Below are 22,737 nucleotides of genomic sequence, written 5' to 3' on the forward strand. Positions count from 1 at the left end.
CTCCCCCTCCACCTAGGCAGGACCACAGATGCCTCAGGCTCTGGTACACAGTAGGTGTCTACCGAATACTCACCAGGTGACCAGCAGGTGGCCCCACACCCCAACTAACCTGCCCTGACCAGAGTCTCTGAATCTCAGTAAACTGGTTCCACTGGCTCCTCCTCCTGGTCAGGGAAAACAAAGAGGGCAGAACTGGCAGAGTCCTCGTAGTGTAGCCGGGTGTGGCACCTAGTAGACACTTAATCTGCATTGGTGACCAAGGTTTCGGGGCTTGACCACCCCTTCCCCTTTCCAGGCTTCTCTAGTGGCTCAGACAGTAAAGAATCTGCCTGCAATGCAGGAGACCCAGGTTTGATCCCTGGGTTGGGAAGATTCCCCTGGAGAAGGACAAGGCAACCCATTCCAGTATTCTTGCCTGTAAAATCCCATAGACAGAGGAGCCTGGTGGGCTACACTCCATGGGGTAACAGAGTTGGACACGACTGAGCAACTAATACTCCCCTTTCCACTGCAGCCCTGACCCACCCTTATAAGGATTACCCCCCTTAAACAGGTAAGAAAACTGAGGCTCAACAAACCTAAGACCATAGAGTGTTCTCACAATCCACCAGTCAGCAGCAGCATGTCCACCAAGGTGCAGAGAGGAGTTGGCCCTGATTAATTAATGTCTCACTTTATTGATGGGGACATCAAAAAGTGGAACAAACAGCTTTGCCTAAGGCTTCATGTAAACCAGAGCTGAGATCTCCTGGCTCTAAACTAAATAACCCCACCCCACCCTACACACAGGGTGGGAGGGGACTTCCCAGACCCTTCCTTGCCTGCTGGCCTCAATTCCAAGGGGTGAACATGCAGGCTGTCCAGAGGGACAAAGTGGAGGATTTTATCCTGCTGGGTTTCTGGGCATCTGCTAGGATCCAAGGGGTGCAAAGACTCAAACCAACACAGCCAGGTCTGGAGGGAGACAGTGACTTGTGCCTCTCCCATGTCTGCCAGAGAGAGAGAGCTTCTGGCAGACCTGGAAGCATCAAGACCCCTGCAGAGGTTGCAGCAAGCTGCGTTTTTGAGGCTCAGTTCTGACACTGCAATGGAGGGGCTGAATCGAGGGCGGAGAGGGGCTGGTGCGGAATAGCAATGAGCCAGGACGCTGGAAACCGGCCAGCACCAGGTCTGCAAGACAGAGAACGCTGCTGTCGACTGGGTCAGGGGGAGCATCACTGGGAAAAAATGTCTCTCACACACAACACACACATGCACACACACGTGAATATACTTCTTACCGATTCTTTACTGAAAGCTCCCAGGGAAGCCACAGGAAGTCCATGTGAATGCATGTGTCTGAATAGGCTGATGTGAACATGAGGCCCCTGGGCTTCTTAGTTCACCTGGTAAAGCTAATTGTAAGGATTTGCTCCCATTTCACAGACAGCCACACTGAGACTCCGGGAGAAGCACAGACAAGCAGAGTTGAGGGCCACACAGAGTCTCTCTGTCCCTAAAGCCCTGGTTCTCCCTGAATTTCTGCCTTCAACCTTGCAACCTATCAGGCACCCTCCCCAGACCCTGGGACATAAATTGCCTCTTTGATTTAAACTGCACAATGACACCTCCTCTCAAGCCTTGCCTTTCTTTTGTGGACCATATCAAGCCCATGATTCAACATGTGCTTGTGAGGTATTTTGTCCTTCTCCCTCACGTGTTTAAACTCCCCGAGGCGCGACTCTATCCTCAGCTTCCCCTGCCGCCTTTCCTGCACGCAGCACAGGGTCGCCAGCAGCGTGCGCCGAGCAGTCAAGGGACAGAGGCGGTTTGCACTGCTGCAGCTTTGTGACTAGACAGACTTAACCTGCCTTTGCATCTGACCAGGATTTTACTGAGCTGAGTACATGACAAGGGTTGGTCGGAACCACAGGCTCTGCGAGGCCCCCAGAATTCATTTGGGGAGTCTAGGGGCCCTTCAAAAGGAGGGGTCACCCTCCTTGAAGCCCAGGGTTGGGGCCAAGGTCCAGGAAGCCCATACAATGCTGCTCTAGAGAGCAGGCCCTTGGGAGTAAGACCCCCATGGATGGCGAAAGGTGGAATTTCTAGGCGGAAAGTCTCAGAGGTAGATTTGGGGCTGGACTGCTTTTCCCTTGAGCCACTTCAGGTTCTTCTCTCCTTCCTTATAGCTAAGGATGCTAGGGTGGCAAGTGGGGGCCAGCCACGTACCAGGCACCCCAATGAGTGCTTCATATGTCATGTGCCAGGATACCCTGTATGACTCCCCTCGGTGGGCACCAACAACCACACTACACAGCCGAGGAAATCTAGGCGGGAAAGCTGGGAGGCTTATCCAAGGTCACCAGGCCAGGAAGTGGCACTCAGCTCAGGCGACTTGCCTGTCCCGCCTTCTAACATCTCATCGTCCTCCCCTACACCCAGAGGGAAAGGGAGGTGGAGACGGTGTGCTGCAGGTGCCAGAGGAGCTCTTGGGGACCTGGGAGGACAGAAGCTGGGGGCACCTGCCACAGTCCGGGCCCTCCTCTCGGCGACCCGCGAGGGCTCTCGGGGGGCGGAGGGTGCTCTGTTGCTGGAGTAGTCAAAAGACAGTCTCCAGCGTCCCGCCCCCTCCCCTCCCCGACACTCTCGCTGCCAAATGAAATCTGGCAGCTTCTGAAAATAGCTCAGCGCTGCAGCAGGCGCTCTGCCCGCCCTTCAGCAGGCTGGCACACAGCTGGGGGTGGCCACTGTGGGCAGACGCCAGCGCACACCGGGCCAGGGGTGGGTGTCACACACACAGTGCACTGGGGACATGGGGCAGCTGCCATCTCTTTGCTCCCTTGACCTCACCAAGCCTGGTGAGGCCAGGGTGGCCCTGGAGCCAGCCTGGCATGTCTACCAGGCTTGAAGCACTTTGTCCGGCAGGAGTAAAATCACTAGTGGATGTGAGCACATGCCCTTGGGCTACTTTTGTTCACTCATGTAGATGAGAACCCCAGGAACAAGGGAAAAATGCCAAAATGCTGTTTATTAATACCTGGATATAAAACCCAGCAGTGCTATCCTCCCTGACATGGTCTAGGGTTTCCCAGCCAGTGAGAGAAGGGTGAGGAACCAGGAAGCAGGCTGGGGGCCAGGCACTGGCCAGGCCCATATCAGGCATTCAGCATCCCTGGGCAGTGTGGGGCTGGGTGAGCCTGGAGCAGCGAGGGAGGGGCCCTGTCTGCTCCGACTCGGGCAAAAAAGAAAGGACCAGATCCTCTAAGCAGCAGCCCTCCACTGCCTCGAGTCTGACCCAAAGTACAGAAAGAGGCCCTGGATTAAGGGGGGGCCCCTTAGCCCTGCCTCCAGCCATCCACTCTCACAAAAGTACGTCAGGAGACGAGCCCTGCCGTCAACCAGGAGAGTAGGGGGTGAACTCTTAAGGACAGGCTTTCCTGCCTGGGATCTGATGAGCAGGTGGGGGCAGGGTAACTGTACTGGCTTTTGTCACAGTGACATTTTCCAAAGTAAAAAAGGGTTAAAAAATATCTGCCCCCTCAAACCCCTCACTGAGGTAAGAGGTCACTCCGGGTGGGGGTGAGGGGGGGTGTCGTAACAGGATGGCTGGGCTCAGGCACTCTGTGGAAGGAGACTTCCAAGGGCCCTGTGGGATGGGGTTGCAGCAACACAGCGCTGGACCACCCAGGGAGCCAGGCAGACTGACCCTGACACTTCAGGGAGACCAAAAACGGAGGGGTAGGGGGGAGTCTGAGAGGGGTGACTGGCAGCCTCCCCAAGAAGGCAGGCAGACCCTCAACTGCCCCCCTCCCTCCCTTGCTCACTCACTCAGCATTCAAGACTGGCAACTCTGTCCCTGGTCGCCATGACAACCAGTGGCCGGATGCCTTTCCCAAGGCCAGGCCCATCTGCCCACCCTCCGGGGAGCTGTTTTCACAGGAGGGAAGCCCAACCACAATGCCCAGGGGCCTAGAACTCTAAGGCCAGGCCCTGGGCGGGATGCAGCCACAGGGCATTCAGGCCACAGTGATCAAAGGCACTGGAGCTGCAGCACGTGGCTCCCCAGGGCCCAGGTTTTGGCCCCTCTCTAGGGCCTGACCCTGGGATGCGATTCTGAAGGACTTGGGGTCATGTTCCCCCATCCTGAAGTTCTAAGTGACAAATCACAACACAACACAAACAACTCTTTTGTTAAAAAAACAGGACCCTGAGCCCTCCAGGTCAGGGCTTCAGCCCACTCCAGTGTGTCCTCTGGCTCCCCCAAGGTCGGAGGAGCTACTGGTTGTTGCAGCCCTGCGAGCCCGAGGAGCTGCCTGCCTGCTTCTTCCTCCGCTTGTTGAGGAGCCGGTTGTTAGAAGTCTTCAGGTCCTTGATCTTCACCTGGTCATAGTCCACCCGCATGGTTGCCAAGGCACTGGTCATTTCCTCCTGGGGATGGGTGTGGGGGGAGAGCAGGTCTACTGACCTCAAGAGACATCACCTCCTGCCTGAGTGGCCCCGTAATAATGTCAGTGATGCCAGTGACCACCTTTGCTGCCCAAGTGCCCCCATGTACCCAGCTCTGGGCCCACTGCTTTGCCTCACACAGTCCTCACTCCAGTCCTCTGTGGTAAAGACTGAGCTTACCTCAGACAAGGCACAGGAAGTGTGGTGACTCCCTGGGACCACACCAAGGGTAAGTAGGACAGGGATGTGGACCAAAGTCATCTGCTCAGAACCACAGGGCCTTCAGGGGACACCATCGTGCAGTGCACCCAGGTTACCTGCACCTGAAGGTTGTGTCCAGGTTGCCCCAGGCTCTGAGCTACTGCCCCACAGGCTCAAATCTGGCCTCTCCTGAGTCTAAAAGCAAGCTGACCGCCCTCCCAGATGCTGCAGATCATAAGAGCAATTATGGCCAAAGCCCCACTTCACTGAGGGAGCAAGTCAGGAGCCCTGCCCTGAATGGGGTAGTGTGGCCCAAAGACCACTATGTGGTCACTGACACGAGGCGAGAGGGGACCAAAGACCCAGGTTCTGGGAGGTCACCACCCTGCAGTCCCTTTTTCCAAAACCCTGAGACCTGTGGGAAGATGGTCCACCCACCTTGACTTCATCCCAGTGGTCTCTGTCCTCCTGCAGCACTCGGGCTGTGTGGAGTGGAGTCTGAGGCACCACCATCGATTGCTGGAAGGAGACCCAAGCCCGTGGATCAGAGCCTGCAAGCACCTGGGACAGCACCGGCTGCCCGCACCCCGCCGCCAGCCCTTTTCTTCCGGGCTCCAATGGGGAATCCGCGGCTCAGGGTGATGAAGGAGCCTGATGAGACCAGGAGCAAAGGCAGGGAAAGGCAGGGTACCACCACATATTGTGGCCCACCCCAGGGCCTCTGGAGCCGTCAACCATCTTGGCAGCCCTGCTCAAGCTCATCACCCGGCCCGCCACAGGAGGAGGAGGCACTCACATTGATCCAGGGATGGTTCATGAACTGTGTGATGGTCAGCCTCTCAGTGGGGTCCGTCTTCAGCAGGAGGCGGATCAGCTGCTTGGCTAGCGAAGAGAGGGCAGTGGTGAGGCTGTGGAGCTGCTCAGAGCCAGTTCCCGCTCCCAGAGACCACCAGCTCTGCAACGTGCTCCCAAATTCCTAACCCACAGAAACAGTGTGCTGATAACGGTTTCTTGTTGTAAGGCACTAAGTGTTTGGGGTAATTTGTTAGGCAGCAATAGATAACTGATACAGGGCAGATTTGTTCGTGGTCCCCAAAGGGAAAATATGAATGAAGGACAAGAATTAGGGGAAGTTTTGAGGAGGCAGGTTTCAAGCCCATTTGGCAGACATAGAGAAGGATTCAAACGGTGAGATGACTTGCCTAGGATCACACAGCTGGGATGTGGAGGAAGCCAGGATCTAAACACAGGTTGGTTTGACACCTAAGTGGTCTCTCCCGGAAGGAAGGCTGCTGGGGTCCGGTGGAGCGAGCTAGGCAGAGAGTCACTCACCATCCTCGGAGACCTCGGACCACTCAGGGCTGGGGAAGCCATACTGGCCCAGGCGGATCCTCCTCTTCATCCCCGGCGAGATGGCCTGGCCCGTGTTGGAGTAGAAGGGCGGGAAGCCGCACAGGCTGGGGGAGGGCGGAGGTCATTCGGCATGGGGGTGGGGGCAGCGCCGGGGCGGACCCATTCTCCTCCCCAAGACCCTGACCAGGAGACAGGCAGCCAGACGCCAGTGCAATAGTATCAGCCCCCCAACTCAGGGTTCATCTCCAGGAACACCAGCTGCCCTTGGCATGGGGAGGCCTTCAGGGAGCCTGAAGGAGAGGTGTCCCCTGACCAGAAGGGAAGAGCAGACTGCTGGAAGAGTGGCCCACTTGAGCCCCTCACCCCAGATGGTGGGGGCAGAAGTGGTTCCAAGGGTACCTGGGGGTGCAGGAAAGGGATGGTACTCACAGGATGTACATGATGACGCCCAGGGACCACATGTCACATGACTTGTCATACTTCTCTGGACCCAGGACCTCAGGAGCTGCCAGGGCAGAGGGCACAGGAGGACTCTCAGTCCAAGGGTCTTGGGGCACCAGCAGGCGCCTACAGCTGGGCAAGGTGGGAGCAGGTGCCCAAGCCGGGGATGGGGCAGAGCAGATTGGTGTCTGGCACCTTCTGGGAAGGCAGCATGTGTGTGAAGTCGGGGGAGGAACAACAGCTCCCAGATAAAATAAACCCACTTTCAGGCTGGGCTGTAAGAGATGATAACCTCCTAGTTACCTTGGGCCAATCTCAGCGGTGGTGTGGTAGGGGAAGGAGAGAAGGGCAGTCAGGGGTTGGGTGGGGTCCTGCCATAGGGGAGAGGGCCCCAGCCCAGCAGCTGCCCAGCGTCCCCTGCCTCCTGAACAGACAGCCTAGGTCATGGGCAAGGAGGGGCCATGGCCAGGGCTCTGGGTTCCACTGTTCACCTGGCAACCGTCCCATGGGGCCTTGGTCTTCCCATCTGTGTAATGAGATCGGTAGGCCAGGAGATTACTAAGTCAAAATACTGCAAAACACGTCCTGGTAAACAGAGTGTCATTCCAGCTGTCTCAGGGGGCTTCCCACCCCTTCAACAGCTCTCGGAAGGCTTATCCTGAGGGAGAAGAGTCGTCTGTAAACGAGTCATCACCCCACTCTCCCCTCTTTCTGGGGGTTGTGGGGGTGGCTTTTCCAGGTCTAGGGGCTACCTGCTCACAGGGGAGCAGGGAGCTTTTCCAGGAAGCATGAGTGTGTGCGAAGCCCTGGGGCCCATCCTGGCCCTCACCTAAGGGACGCTTTCCCAAAACGCAGGTGGCTGGTCCCCTGCTTCCCTCTCATGTAGGAGGAGGCGCCTGCCCACTTTCTGAATATGACTCCCAGGAAGATAAAAACCGGAGAAAAACAACCGCGCTTGGGCTCCATCCCAAGCCGACGGCAGCCTTTTATCACATATATATTTAGAGCCACTGTGATGTCATTCAGCTCACAGGCCAGAGCCAGAATTTTCCTGGATCTATTTTCAAAAGCAGAAACTGAAGTTTGGGAGAATATTTTTGCAGCCTCCGGCCCCCCAGCTGCCGCCTCCACACAGACAAGAACCCTCCCCTCCCTCCTCACAGCACTTTAACCCTTTGGTTTCTGCGTCCCACAGGCTGCCCCAGACCACAGCGGGGCGGGGGTGGGGGGGCAGGGTGCAGTAAAGAGGTACCAGCCAGATCCCAGCAACTCACCCACATAGTAGGGAGTGTAACATGGAGTTTGCAGGGCATTCTGGGTGGTCTCTTTGGCAAAACCAAAGTCCGTGAGCTTCAGTACTGCATCTTTGTCCTTGGACGTGTAGAGCAGGTTTTCAGGCTGGTCCAGGGAGAGAAAACATTTGTCTGGAGTCAGGCACCAGGTGGGGGCAGATTTCCACAGTGATCTGCAGTCAGATTTCCTTCCTCCCTCCCTCATCCAGACTGAGGCAGGAGAAGCCAGGTCCATCTCACCAAAAAAGACCTGGGTCTCGGCCACCAATGACGTGGGCCAAAGGTGGAGACAAATGTGGCTGAGAGGTGACACCTTGTTTTACAGAGGGGAAACTGAGGCAGTGGTTCCACCAAGCCTGGGGATAACTGAGTGCCACAGAGAGCCCAGGGGCAGGGACTTCTGAGCTTGAGTTTGGTGATGCTGCCATGAGATGCCAAGATGAGGGTTCCAGGGGAACGAGGGGCTGCTCGTGAGCCAGTGCTGCCAAGAACACATCCTGTACCCAGCCCAGAATGAACCTGCACAACAGGCCCCTACCTGAAGTTGCTGGGGAACTCAGGCCCCGGGAGCTGCACAGAGGCTAGTCTTCCTGGTTGTAGAGAACAGAAGGTCTGAGGGATGAAGGCAGTGGGGAGGTCTGCATGGAGGAGGCAGCCCTCGAGCTGCTTTCTAATGAATGGGTAGGACCTAGACCCACGGAGAGAAGCAGCAGAGCTGGGGCAGAGGGATGGGGTAGTACATGGAATTTCAGTTTGGAGCCAGTGAAAACTATTTCTCAGGTTCTATTTGAGATGATCCAAACTTGGACTGGGGTGGAAAACAGGGAAGCAGTTTTTGTATAGGAATCTTCTCCACAGAAGGCTTTTCTCCCCTTAAGGGAAAAAAAGGAGGCCAGGGCCAAAATAAAGCCACGGTTCAGAATGTGAGACTGTTGTGGCTTCATGTGTATCTAAAATCAAAGGGTAACCGCACGAGTTGGCAATATTCAGCCAGGGGAAGAACCTGATGCAGCAGCTGGACCTTTGGGTCTCCTCTGCCCAGTTTTAGGAGGAAATAAGTCTGGAGGGGGCAGGGCAGTCAGGGTCTAGTTTGGGGGCCGAGGGCCCAGGAGTTGTAATTCTGCTCTGACAGTGGCTGGCACATGCATGTGTGTGCATGTGTGCATGTGAAGGTGCCTCAGTTTGCATTTCTTTCGTCTGATCCTAATCACCTGTAAGATCCAGTCCTCCCTGGATAGGAAATTTGGAGAGAACACTCTCAAGCCCATCCACCGGAAGGATAGCAGGTCCAGCCACTGGGATCACCTCCGCTCCTTTTTCCAGTGCCCAGCAAAGGGCCTCCCTTCCCCTAAAATGCTGCCATCAGAGGGCTCTGCCTACAGGAACTATGGCTGTTACTTCACATAAGCTCCAACAGTGTTGGGCAGCCCTGCCCCTGAAGCCTGGCACACTGTCTTCACAAAATTCTTGCTGAGTGAACAAATGAATGCATGAATCCCCAGTGAGGCATCTGCAGAGCCTTGAGCAAGACAATCGCTCTCTGAGCCTTGGTTTCCTCATCTGTCAAATGGGTAATGGCACCCTCTCACAGGGCTGGGTGAGGATTAAACAAGATGCTTCTCAGGACCCAGTGACTCAAGGTAGGCACTAGTTTATTCTTATGGCTACTGGGATTATATATGCTTGAAGGAAACAAGACCTATCTGGCTAGAGCACAATGAACACGCTGGGACCATGGGAGGAGAGGCTGAGCCGTGCAGTATGGGCCGCGGGGAGAGGCCTGGAATGCCAATCAAGGAATATGGCCTCCATCCGGTGGATGCTGGGACCACTGGGGTCTGTGAATGGCACTCTTTGTCCTGGTCCCCCAACACGGGTCCTGGAGCCTCACCTTGACATCTCGGTGGGCGATGTTCCGGCTGTGCAGAAACTGGATGGCAGTGCCAATATCCCGCATGATCTCTGCGGCTTCTGCAGACACAGACAGAGGAGGGAGGCGTGGATGGAAGTTGAGGGTCAGGCAGCCTGGGGGCCCCTCCCCATCACCCCTCTTGGGCAAGCACAAGATGGTGCACTCCTGCCACCAAGGACCCCACCTCATAGCCTGACTCTGGTCCCCCTAGTTTCTTCTGGAGATGCCCCCAGCTCAGCTGCTGGCTGGCACCAAGAAGCATTGAGGCCTTCATCCCAGACCCAATGGGAGTCCATCTCTGAAAAGCTGCCACAGACTCACACAACCCCTTGGGGGATGAACACTCTCCCCACCCCCGCTTTTGTTCAGCTGGGGAAATTGAGGCACAGAGAGGGACAGGGTCTTGCCCAGCGTCACAAAGAAACTCTGTGTGCCCCATCTCAGCCCAAACTCCCCGTGCAGCGGCACATCCGTACCTCTTTCAGTGAAAGCCTGGTCACCACGCTCCTGAATCCTGCTGAATAACTCACCACCTTCCATGCTATCGGAGAAAGCAGGGGTAGAGGGGGAGAATCAGGCATCGACCTGCCCCTGCTCTGAGTCGTGGGCCCAGGCCCCCAGACCTATTTCTCTTCCCCTGGGGAACAGTCACTGTCAGCCTTGCTGTGTCTTGAAGAGCCTGGTGTGCGGTGGGCTGTTGGCTTGGGTGGGTTGAACTCAACTCTTAGAACTAGGGGAGGATCTTCCCCAGGGAGCATCTATGTTCCCAGGAACACTGTCTTGATCTGGCAGCCCCACCTTTATCCAAGTTTACCCAAGTGAGGAATGAGATGTCAGTTATCATCCTCATGACCACCATTTTCTGAGCACCTACTGTGTGCTGTGCCCTGGGCAAACCCTTTGTGTGTACTGCTGTGTGATCCTGGGTGGGTCCCTTCACCTCTCTGTGGCTCAGCTTCCTCTTCTGTAAAACAGGGATTAGTGCACCAACCTCACAGAGTTGGGAAGACTGATTCAGCAGTACACACAGAGCACCTAGAATGAACAGGGTGAATGCCACACCAAGATCTCCCTCCACACTTTATATGGAAGTTACAGCGATCCAGAGAGGTGAGAGGCCTGCCCAAGGTCACACAGCTAGTGAGTGACAGAGTCAGGATCTGAACCCCAAATGTGACTCAAGAGCTGCTACCCTATGGGGTGAGGGGGAACTTGAAAGGCAGACAGGCAGGAGCTGGAGACCAAGATCCAGGGCCCAGGTTCTGAGGAAGGTTAGCGCTGAGCCACAGGGCTCATGGGAGAAGCCCAGGATGGAGGAGGTCACTGGCTCCTGGACCCTGGCCAGGATCACCCAACATTGGGAGCGGGGGCGGGGGGGAGCCATGGGAGCGCAAATCCAGGTGAGGAGAAAGCCAAGGGGACAGCATATATCCCACTCTTCCCCCAGTCTCCTCCCATCCCAGCCATATTCAGGGCTTGGCAGCCTTCTCTGGCAGCTCTCCCAGTCCCTCCTCACTGAGTGGGAATCACACCCAAGGAAGCCATATTACAGCCCCTGAGGATTCCACCTGTGCAGGAGTGCTCTTGGGGCCAGCTGCCCAGGTCCATCACCCTTCAAGGGCTGGGGGGCCCTCCCGGGGCTGCTATCTAAAGAACAGAGAGGTCCCTAAAGAATGGTGGGAGTTGGTGGGGGCCATAGGGGTACGAATGAGATGCTGAGGGAGGGTGGGCCGGCATACCATTCCATGACAATGAGGAGACAGCGTTTGCTGTGATGCATATTCTCATAAACATCCAGGATGCGCACGATGTGGGGGCCACCTGAGGCCTGCCAGTGGTGGTCCACCTCCTGCCGGGCCTTGGGGCTGTCGTACAGGAGCTGAGGGCAGGGAGGCACAGACAGTGTCAGGCCCAGAACCCACTTCCCCAGGAGCCACCCAGACAGTGCCACTGCCCTCACTGGGCAGACAAGGACACGTAGGCTCAGAGAGGCCTGTGACCTGCCTAAGGTCACCCAGCTGATGAAGGGCAAAAGGAGGATTCCAATCCAGGTTGGATGTGCGGTTCAATGAGCCTCTGCATGGCTGAGGGTCAGCCTCAAGCAAACTTAGCTGGTAGCTCAGGAAGGCCTGGGAGGTAGCTGAAAGCTTGGAAAGGCTCAGAAGCCAGATAAGCTCCCGCCTCCTTTCCCAGGGGGCAGCAACTGAGGTGGAAACTGAGAGGATTTTGTAGTCAAATCACACATCAGTTGTGAGACCCTGTGCCAGGAGCCACACATCCCCAGAGCCTCATGTTTCCAGTGGGATGAGGGTTGTGGGCCAGAGGTAGAGGCTGGCGAGGAGGACCCTGTTTGATGGGGGTGACTCCTTGGTAGGGTGAGGTTTCCAAGCTTGGGGCTAAATTCCTCCGTGACTCAGTGTGACCTCAAGCAAACATTCACAGCTCCAAGCCACAGCCCACAACTCCGTAAAATGGAGTAATAACAGTCATCCCCACAGGATGCATCATAGTGAAGCAGGCAGCAGGTGGGTGGGTGTCAGGATCTTTGCTCGGGTTAACTCAGCCCCAGACTGTGGCTGCCAACCTTAAGGCCAATCACCGGAAATGAGCAAGACCTTGAATTGGTCATGCTCAGAGGTGGAGGGGGTGGAGAAGTCGGCCTTCTGGGGGATGTGGCCCAGAATGGGGAGAACAGGGACGAGGCATCCCCCGGTAAGGCTGCTCACATCTGCTTCCTGGTTGAACAGGGCTAAAGAGTGAGGTTGGAAACCAAGACAGGCTGAGACCAGCTCCATCTGCCTCAGTACCCACAGGACCCTGGGCCACCATGGGTCCTGCTTTCCTTCCTGGGCAGGATGGTCTCCCCTCCTCTAAGGCACGTGCGGGGCAGCCTCCGGGACAAAGCTCCCTAGGCAAAGATCAACTGAGGTGGAGAGGAAGGCAGTGACCTCCACATCTGCTGCTGCCACTGGTCTGAGGAGCTGTTCCCTTTGACCCGAGTGTGGAGTGCAGGGAGGTGGGCAGGCCCCTCCACCAGCTCGGGGGCTCCCGCTCCGCTAACAGTCCAGAATGGGGCACACAGAGGCGGCTGTAGGCAGACGCTCCCAGCCTGGAAACCATGGATCCCTTGCTCGTGCTGCCTTTGCCGCCTCTGTTCCCTGCCCACGCAGCTCCCATGCACCAGCTTCTTACTTAACAGCACTGGGGAAAGAGGCTTGGTCACATCAGCTCCCCCTGCCCCCACTGTGTCCTGAGGCGCCTCAGGCTTCAACCACAGGATCAAAGATGCACCATTTTCCCTCCCTTCTCTGTCCTCTCTGCACCTCGTCTCTGCTTGGCCTCCCAACACTTCTCCCTGCCCCCTGCCACCTCTTCCCTAGCCAACCAGACCATGTCCTGGCAGGGCCTCCAGGAGGGTTCCTGGACCCTCACTCTGTCCTGCTTCTGGTACCCCTGACCCCTGTACCAGGGTCCTCTCTCTTCTCTCCTCAAAGGCCCAGCCCACAGCTGACAGGTTTTCTGTGGGGTCCTCAGTCCTGCCTCCTCCTCTCTGGCTCTTCTCCACCTGTCCCCATCCTCACTCCTTAAATCCCCAGCCCTCGTGCTCCAGATAAAGGCCACCTCCTTCCCTGGCATCCATAGCTCGCCTTCCTTTCCCAGCTCCCTTTCTGCTGCCCTGGCCCCAGAACACCTGGTTCAGGTTGGAATGCCGGACGTACTGATCTCAAACAAGCCTCACGCTCCGCCCACACCACGTGCTCTCTTGCTCCATCTCCTTCTCCACTGGGCCAGCTCTCCCTTTTTGAGGAACGTTCTGAGCTCGGTTCAGATGTCTCCTGCTCTGAGAAGTCCTCCCAGCACCTCCCTCAGTGGTTTTTGCCTCTGCACCTCCAGCAGGCTGGAGGCAGCATGAAGGGAGAGGCAGGTGGGGTTAACCTGGGAGTCCCCAGCTGGGGCCTGGCAGAAAACGCTGAGCTCTGGAACAAACAAAGGATGGGATGATGGGTTTGATCCCTGGTCAGGGGACTAGATCCCACATGCCACAACTAAGACCCAGTGCAACCAAATAAATAAATAAGAACAATTTTTTTTTTTAATGTTAAGAAAACATTGCCTGCTCCCCAGAAAGCTCCCGCATCATCGCCCTTTTCTCCTCCCTCCTGTGCATCATTTACTCATGACCTACAATTAGCTTGTTCCTTTGATAACTCTATAAACACACACATACACATATAGACGATACACTTTCAATATGCCTGGCTCTGTTCTGAGCCTTTTACAAATATTAGGAGGAAGGGACTTTATTACCACCATGGAGGTAGAGGGAGGTGAGTAACTGACCCCAGATCATGCAGCCGTTTCCCCAGTCAGGCCGGCACCGGGCCGTCTCCAGCATCAGACTGTGGGCCCCCACGGGCAAGGCCAGTCTGGGTTCCGGTGCTCACACAGAGCACTGGCTCGGGTAATACTCGGGGATTTAATGAACAAATCTATAAAGTGGGGGTAAAGGGAAGAAACCCTCACAACCCATCGTGGGGAGAGAAGAAGAAGAAACTGAGGGGCCAGGAAGGCTCAACAAAGGAGAGACATGACAGCCTGGCCCAGCTTCCTCCCCACTGTGCTCACCGACCCTCTCTCGCCAACCAGACTTCACCTCCTCTTCTAGGAAGCCCATCCTGACTCCTCCAGCCCACAAGCCCATCGCTACAAGTAAGCTTCATTCATGCAAGTACCTGAGGGGTCACTATCCTTCATAAAATGGGTCCTCAAGCAAGAGCCCCATCCTCCCAGGCATGGAAAAGAGCACAGGGCTAAGACAGGAGGCCTGGGTTCTACTCCTACTCTCAGAGTGACCTTGGGCTGGTCTTTTGCCTCTCTGTACCTCTGTTTCCCTGATGTTAAGATGCAGGGCTTGGGCTACACTGGAAGGATGGGAACCACAAAGGGGACCTCTGGTCAGGGGCTCCTCAAAGTACCTACTACAGCCCCTTTCCAACATTACTGTGCTCACAGAGCAGCCTCTGGGTCTCCATTGACCCCCATATCCAAACGCCTGAAACTGCTGAAGGCCACTCAGTATCCTGGTTCCCAGTCACAGCTGAGAAGAAAAGAAGATGGGGTGCCCAACAGACCCACATCTTGGCCTCACTCCCATGCGATGCCCCCGAGCCCCCCAGAGGTACACCAGAGCTGGGAGGGTCTGTGATGTCTCCTGAGTCGCTCCACAGCTCCAGCTACTGCCCAACAGGCTCCCCTGCACACCTGTGGGATGGAACCCTGGCTTCCTCCTCTGGGACGGCTCCCCACCGTGCTGGAGGTGTGGCCCCCCACTGACATCAGATAAGTACTGAATCTGAGAGGACACTTCCTTGATCAAATGACAATGCTCTAGTTACTGAAGTAACTACTCTGCTGAAGTGGTTTCCACTTCGCCCTCCTCCCCTCACTCTCCTTTGCCATTTCCCATCAACCCCCAGAGCCTGCAGCCACCTGGCCGAGATGCTGACCAACCCCACCAGACTGCAGACCCCCTCACAGCTTGAGGGCAGAGGAGCCTGCGTCCCAGAGACACAGCCGCCCGTGCCCCTCCAGCTCTCCAGGTGTAATGGAGCCTCAGAATTGGCCAGGCTGCTCCACTACCTCCACACAGCGTCTCTGCCCACCCGAGCACAGGGTTTACAGCGGGTGGAGGGATTCTTGAGTTCAGGAGCTGGGACAACTGCAGCAATTGACTGTTTGGAAAACAATTTACATTTTACAAAACACTCTTTTCCTTTCTCTCATGGGAATGCTCGGTGCCACCCTGTGAGGCAAGCAGGGCAGGAACCAACAGCCCCAGTTTGCAGACTGAGGCAAAGAGGCTCTGGAGGATGAAGTCACTGCCCTGGGGCCGCCAGGCTGGAGTAAGGTGAGGCTGGGCCGGAGGAGAGCAGGACTCCACACAGAGCATCCAGACAACCCCTCCCAGAGCGGGGATGAGAGGCCAGCGGGGAGAGAGGCGGTGGCCAAAACTACTTCTTGCAAGACTCGGGAATCTTGCTCCAAAATAAATGTGTGCATAGGGGCGTGGCGTGCACACGAGCAGGGGAGTGTGTGTGTAACAGTGTTCACGTGCTTGGAAACATGGGTACCTGTACACACGAGTGCATGCATGCCGGGGGTACGTGCACAGGTGTGTATGGGTGTAGGTGGTATGGGCATGAGGAATGTGTGTCAGTGTGTGTGGGCCATGGTATGTGTGTGTCTCTGGACTCCATGATATCAACTTTGAAAATAAGACCCATCGATCTGTCCATTTGGGCTTCCCAAGTGGCTCAGTGCTAAAGAATCTGCTTACCAATGCAGGAGATGTGGGTTCAATTCCTGTGTCGGGAAGATCCCCTGGAGAAGGAAATGGCAACCCACTCCAGTATTCTTGCCGGGAAAATCCCATGGACAGAGGAGCCTGGTGGGCTATAGTCCATAAGGTCCCAGAAGAGTTGGACACAACTTAGTGACTAAACAACAACAACAATCTGTCCATTTATTTGTCCAATATTTTCTATTTCTCTAAGTGTCTCTATTTCTCTAAAGTGTCAAGCAGAGAGGCACAGACAGGTGCCCAAGAAATATTGGGGTCTTGCTGCCACAACTCAACCTGTGACAGTCTTGCCTGGGCAGGTGACCAAGCCTAGACCCTTCTGCTCAGACCTCCTCTCCCACTGAGATCCTATCTCCACTGTAGGACCCTCCACTTCACGTTGCCCAGAGCTGTGAAAGCACTCTGTCTGCCTTCGTAGAGCATCAGAGAGATATGGGGCATCTGCAGTGACTCTGTAAGACACAGCCTAGGGACCAGTCCCCATCACTCTTCTTCAGCCATCTCCCAGCCCAGAAAAGGCTACCTTCCCAGACCCACATGCCCCTTCACATAGCCAGTTCACCCCTGGACAGGCTCTTCTTTAGTAAAAATGTTCACAGTATATTGCCCTCTCTCTCTCCCACACACACAGGACGCCCCAAGGCCCCAGGCTGGACAAGCAGCCTCTCCCACCCCACCCCAACCTCCACACTCCCAGCCAATTAACCTGCAGCCTTGGCCAAGCTGCTGGGGCCTCTGCCGGAACACCCACTCCTTCCGGGGGAAGACAGCTGGTTTATCATCTCTCCCATCAGTGAGACAGCAGCAAATTAAGAAATATGAACTCTGGATTTCAGGACGGCCCACAGCCCGAGAGACATCAACCCTACAGCAAAGGGAACCTCCCAGAGGCTGGGAGTCCACTTCCTCGCGCTGATCTGTGGGTCAGCAAATTCCCATGACTTCCCCTTTCTTGGAATTCCAGCTTTGTTTGGAGCCAGAGGAGAGAGAGGGGAGAGGCAGGAAGGATTGCTGAGGTCCCCCAACACCTTCTCTCCCATGCCGGGGTCTCAGCCCAGCCTCAGGCAGGGGCAGGCTGGAATTCTCAGGAGTGGAATCTCTGGGTTGTTGATTATACCACAACACACATGCTGGGTGTCAAACACTCAGGCAGTGGGTCTACACAGAATGTTATGGGAAAATCTAGCTTTGCGACATTTTTTTTCCACCGTGGAGAACCCCAGTCCTCTACAGAGGAAGGTTACAGGTGAGAAAAAGCTCTTTGGACTTACTAAACTCCCTCCCTGGTAAGAGTTTTCAACTCAACCATGTCCAAAGTCCCTTCCAGCTCCGAGCTCTGTAATTATTTGGGATTATTTTCCCATGGGGACATATCTCTAACTTTATGAGACACCACTGGAAAAGCAGGATTCATTTTAGAGCTAGATGTTGAGACCACCTGCCCTGTGTCGTCAGCAGCAGAGATGGCATTGTGGCCCCTGGCCAGTTCACGGGACCCCTGCTGGCTGTTTTGCCTACTTAGAACAGAGGGCATAGCCTCGGATGGGGTGGTATAGACTGACCTCAAGTTCAGGGTTCTAAGCAGGAACTTCCTTCTTAAGGTCTCAGTATCTTCTCTTATAAGGGCTTCCCAGGGGGCTCAGATGATAAACAATCTGCCTGCCTACGTAGGAGATGCAGGTTCCATCCCTGAGTTGTCAAGCACCCCTGGAGGAGAGAATGACAACCCACTCCAGTACTCTTGCCTGGGAAATCCCATGGACAAAGGAGCCTGGCAGGCTACAGTCTATGGGGTCACAAAAGAGTCAGACACGACTGAGCCACTAAATAACAATAACAATTTTCTTTATAGAGCCAGACTCATCCCCTCCTCACTGGCTTCACCCTCTCCTTCCCCGCAAGGACACCAGTGCTATTGGAGAGTTGTTGGTCACGTCAAATCTGACTTTTTAACCACGGTCTCAAATTAGAGCCTCAGACATGTGCCATTACTCTCTCATGCACTCATTTCCCCGGCTTTCGTAGCTCATTAAGGGAGCTAATGGAACCGATTTTGCAGCTATGGATGAGTTGGCCCCACGCCAGATGAGACCTCGCTTCATTAAGTTCTGGCTGTATCCTGTCCTCCTCAGCGGCTGAGTTCCAGGGAGGTCGGCTCACATGATGCTCCTGACCCCAGGTGCCTGGGCCCCGTCTGAACGCCGGATGACTGACAGAGTTACACCCCCTTCGCAACAACTGTCCCTCCCTGGTGCTCAGCCAGTGCTGCGTTGGCCACGGTGCTTGGTCACAGACACCACCTCATTCAGGACTCACCATCTGCTGAAGAGAACTAGCATTGGCCTTTTCCTTTGGGGAACTGGTGACTCTGAGAGGTGAAGTGAGCTGTCCAGAGACACAGCACTGGGTCATGAGAGTCAAAACTGGGACCCGCAACAAAAGAATAATAGGACTCTATATCACCAAACCTACGATTTATAGAAAAACCTGTAATCACTTTTTAAAATCCAGATGCATATCAGAATTATCTTGAAATTTTTTGGGAAAAAAACAAAACTTGGACCCAGACCCGTTGGCTTCTAGGCAGTGAGGACAATGCGGGCAGCTGCTGCACTCTTTCTATGCGTGGAGCTCAGCCCCACAACCCTGGGGCTAGACCAGGCTCTGCCATTTAGTGATTGTTAACAGCAGCGGCAGCGGCTCACAGAGCGCCTCCTGGGTACCAGGCATGTTACACACACCTGAGCTTTTGTCCTTCAACAAGGACACCACTGACCATCCTTCTCAACTGAGAGACAGAGGCTCAGGAAGGTTTTATAGCTTCTCTGGGTCACAAGGGTCACACAGGGCCACCTCTGAGTCCAGGAGTCCTTTGGGAACCAGGAGTCAACCCTCATCCCCAGGGAGGACTGCCAATTTTACAGATCTCTTCCTGACCCCTATGAACATTTACTGGCCCTCTCCTGGGGGCCAGGCCTGGAGCTGAAGTTGGGAATGTTGCCACAGACTGTCCTCCGGGACCTGGGGGTCTATGGATGAGTTACTCCTGGTTAGGATGCTTGATGAGGATGTAGGCACTAAGGAACTGGGCCTGGATCCTTCTCCTCCCTTTTTCTTTCTTTCCAGACTTAGAACCTGGCAGAGCAGAACCCAGAACAAGGAGGGCCCCCAAAGAGCTGCTCCCAAACCAGGCCAAGGCTGGGGTATCTGATGGCTGGGAATGAGAGGAAAGTGGCTTGACAGGCTTAGAGCCCCCCTAATCACCTGCCACCAGAGTCCGGGGAGGTGGGAGTGGCTGGGGCTCTGAGCCCCGTGTCTGCCTGGGAAGCTCTGCCAGCAGGAGAGCCAACACACATTTTGAAATTGTCAAATCTCAGGGGACTTCCTTGGTGGCTCACTGGTAAAGAATCCACCTGCCAATGCAGGAGACATGGGTTCAAATCCTGACCTGGGAAGATCCCACATACTGTGGAGCAACTAAGTTCATGCACCACACCTACTGAAGCCGTGCGCTCTAGAGCAGCTGCTCCGCAACAATAATGGGAAGCCTGCACATCGCAACTACAGAATAGCCCCCGCTCGCCACAACTAGAGAAAGCCTGTGCAGCATTGAAGACCCAGCACAGCCTAAAACAAATAAATAAAATAATTTTTTTTAAAAAACCTCAAGAACACAATACTCTTCAATTTGCTAAATTTTGGTGGCCTCAGTTTGTCTGCCTCCTACCAGCCCCAGAAAACCTAGAAACAAAGGCAGAAGTGCCAGGTCTGGGTGGGGGTTGAGGGAGGGGTAAAATGCTTCTGGAAAGAGGAAGCTAAGCCAGGCTCCCAGGCAGGGAGGGAGAGGGCCAGTGGGAACAGGAGTGCTGGCTGGAGCAGGTCTGGGTCCCAGGGCCCCAGGGCCTCAGGCCAGGGACCATGCACTCTGAAGGACAAGCTATGGCCACAGGGCTCTGGGTCAGACAGACCTTCGTGCCAGATGCAGAGGCCAGTTCCATCCAATCCCCATCGGACCAATCTGGAAAATGGGGACAGTGACAGTACTCGCTGAGAACACACAGAGAGCTCAGACAAGCGCAGTGCCAAGTGCACACTGAGGAGAAATGGGCTTTGAGGCTTGCTTGGCTTCAAGAGTCCCCCTGGGTTTTGCTCTGATGTGGTCTCACACTCTTCACGTCCCTGTTCTCCAGAATTGGGGGCAATTCAGATACAGCCTCTAGAACCCAAGGAGGCCGATCCTCTCCAGTCCAGCAGGTCACAGGAAACAGTCTCAGATCCTGAGAGGGGCAGGACCAGGCTGTGCAGAAGTAGACTGAGTCAAAAGTCCACAGATACTGGGACTTCCCTGCTGGTCCAGTGGTTCAGACTTCCCCTTTCCAATCCAGAGGTATGGTACAGGTTCCATACCTGGTTGGAGAGCTGAGATCCCACATTCCTCGCAGCCCAAAAACCAAAGCATGATACAGAAGCAATATTATAACAAATTCAAAAAAGACTTTATAAATGGTCCACATCAAAAAAAAAAAAAGTCTACGGATACCATTTTGCTGTGAAAGGCTCGGTGAGGGGGGGCAGACCCTCCAGGGTGTGGGAAGATCAGGGCTGATCTCAGGGAAGGGACACTGGGGTACAGAAACCACAGCTGAGTGCTAAGACCCTAAACCAGGGAACTGACCTGGACCTCAGGTTCGGCAGACTGGAGGTAGGGGCACATTCCCAGTCTCCCAGGTGGCAGATACCTTTACATTCTGGACTCCTTCACACCTCCGTTCAAGCAATGTCCCCTTCTGCAGAGTGTGTAGTGACCTTGACCTTAATGACCTGAACCCCAGCTCCTCATCTGTGAAATGGGCCTCCAGTCTCCTCACCTATGGCACTGAGGAGAAGGGAGCAGGCAGGTCTGAGACTATGGGCACCTGTTTTACAGGTAGGGAAAGAGGCCCGGAAAGAGCTAGAACCTCCTTCCGCTTCCGGAGGTTATACAGTGTGTAAGCAGCAGGATCAGAGCTCCCTCCGCCCCAGAGGTGGCAGACCCCAGCATCTGGCCCACAGCCTTCCCACAGCTGGAGAGGAGAGGCCACACAGGTGCCTTATAAGGCCCTGAGTGCACACTCAGAGGGTCTGGCTTCTCTTATCATCTAACTTCTTAGAGGAAAAGAGGATTTTCCTGTCAAAATCAGCTACATAACTGGTGAAATGTTAGCCTGGTTCTGGTTCTTCTGCGATAGCATAAAAATAAGACATCTTCATCCTAAGACAGGAAAATTTTCAGCAAATGTGTTTTAGTTTAACCTCAAAAATGTCTCTTCTACCTATGGCTGATTCATGTTGAGGTTTGACAGAAAACAGCAAATTTCTGTAAAGCAATTCTCTTTCAATAAAAAATAATTTTTTTAAAAAAAGGGTCTTTTCAATGGTCCCTCCTCATGAAGAGACCCCACCTTGGCCACAAAGTCTGTGCCCCCAGCTGGCCAGCGGTGCCCATAGAGCCCGTGCGAGGCTACAGAGGACTGGCGGGTGTGGAGAGGGTGACTGAGGCCATGCCCAAGCGACCTCTGCAGAGGCCCCCGGCTGGCCATGCCCCTGGTCAGCTCTGGAGAAGGGACCCAGCATAGCTGAGCTCTCAGAAGAATGACAGTTGGTCTCTCCCCTAGAGGACGAAGATGACAAAGGAACACAAAGTGGGGGAGGTGGGAGGCAAGACGGCACCACCCCCAGCGGCGTGGTGCTCAGACCCCCAGGAACCTTCCTATTCCACCCCCAGACTGACTCTTCCCGAAGCCAACCTCATATCTGCTCTGCATCTCTCCCGCTTCCCTTGGCTTCATCTGCGTCCCTGCAGCTCCCCACACAGGCCTGGGTGAGCACCAGCAGCCAGGCTCCTCCCTGGGGAGGCGGAGAAACCGGCTGCCCAGGCTTCCAGCCTCGCTTGGCGCCTGGCCCCTTTCTCTCTCCTGCTCCTGTTGGGTTAGAAGGCTCCAGGCCTTCGACACCCGACCCCTGGCTCCTGGGAGAAGTCTCTGGAGCCACAGCAGTGAGGAAGAAGTAGAAGGGGGAGGAGGAAGGCCCCGCCATGTGCGGAGAGCCAGGGTGACCGCCTGGCAGCACTGAGGGACACTCCTGCCATGGGAATGGGCTGCGTGACTCACCCTCACCCTCCCAGGCCCTCCACGGGTAAGGACACACCCCAGTACAGGCTCGGCTGACTCAAGGCGTGAACCGAGTCATACAGAGCAGTGGAGGGGGGGTCTTCAAACCTGAGTCATAATCGCCCAGCTCCTGTCCCTAGTAGGATACATACCCGACCAGTGGTGTCACCACAGCTGACTGTTCCCCCGGCAACACCACTGCCAGCTGGCCCAGCAGAGGCATCTTGGGGCATCCTCTTCATAGCCAGAAGGGGGGCCCCGGAGAAGCAGAGTGCCCAGCCCCTTACCTTACTGACCAGCAGACTGACCTGCGAGAGGGGCCCCACTCCTGACCCCCACTGACAGGGCACACGGGGAAGGAAGGCTGAGAGCCACCATCTGGCCGCCAGACAGGCCAGGGCTCCAGGGCTCCTTCGCCTTTCTGAATCTCAATCTCCGTGTCCGTGACAAGGTGGTGATAACAACCATTCTTAGATTCTGCTGTGTTTGTGTTCAGCGTGTTGGAAGCATGCAAAGGGACAAGAGGGTGCTCTTACCCTCACCCCACCCCCGTACCACTGCCTGCCAGAGGGCATGGCGAGCACCGGCCAGGCCCTCAGGCAC

The 22,737-nt window shown here is 55.4% G+C and overlaps 1 protein-coding gene across 1 annotated transcript in view; it reads right to left on the reverse strand.

Moving 5' to 3' along the window:
• Nucleotides 1–2,988: 2,988 nt before the first annotated feature.
• Nucleotides 2,989–22,737, reverse strand: part of MAPKAPK3 (MAPK activated protein kinase 3) — a 28,384-nt gene continuing 8,635 nt past the window's right edge. The window contains exons 3-11 of the mRNA XM_020915990.2: nucleotides 11,364–11,503; nucleotides 10,101–10,165; nucleotides 9,604–9,683; nucleotides 7,695–7,818; nucleotides 6,409–6,484; nucleotides 5,959–6,083; nucleotides 5,423–5,508; nucleotides 5,065–5,145; nucleotides 2,989–4,407 (exon numbers count right to left, since the gene is read on the reverse strand). Of these exons, the coding sequence (XP_020771649.1) occupies nucleotides 4,255–4,407; nucleotides 5,065–5,145; nucleotides 5,423–5,508; nucleotides 5,959–6,083; nucleotides 6,409–6,484; nucleotides 7,695–7,818; nucleotides 9,604–9,683; nucleotides 10,101–10,165; nucleotides 11,364–11,503 (930 nt within the window). The 3' untranslated portion in view covers nucleotides 2,989–4,254. The remainder of the gene's footprint in view (nucleotides 4,408–5,064; nucleotides 5,146–5,422; nucleotides 5,509–5,958; nucleotides 6,084–6,408; nucleotides 6,485–7,694; nucleotides 7,819–9,603; nucleotides 9,684–10,100; nucleotides 10,166–11,363; nucleotides 11,504–22,737) is intronic.

Source organism: Odocoileus virginianus, chromosome 26 (genome assembly GCF_023699985.2).
Source record: "Odocoileus virginianus isolate 20LAN1187 ecotype Illinois chromosome 26, Ovbor_1.2, whole genome shotgun sequence".
NCBI lineage: Eukaryota > Metazoa > Chordata > Mammalia > Artiodactyla > Cervidae > Odocoileus > Odocoileus virginianus.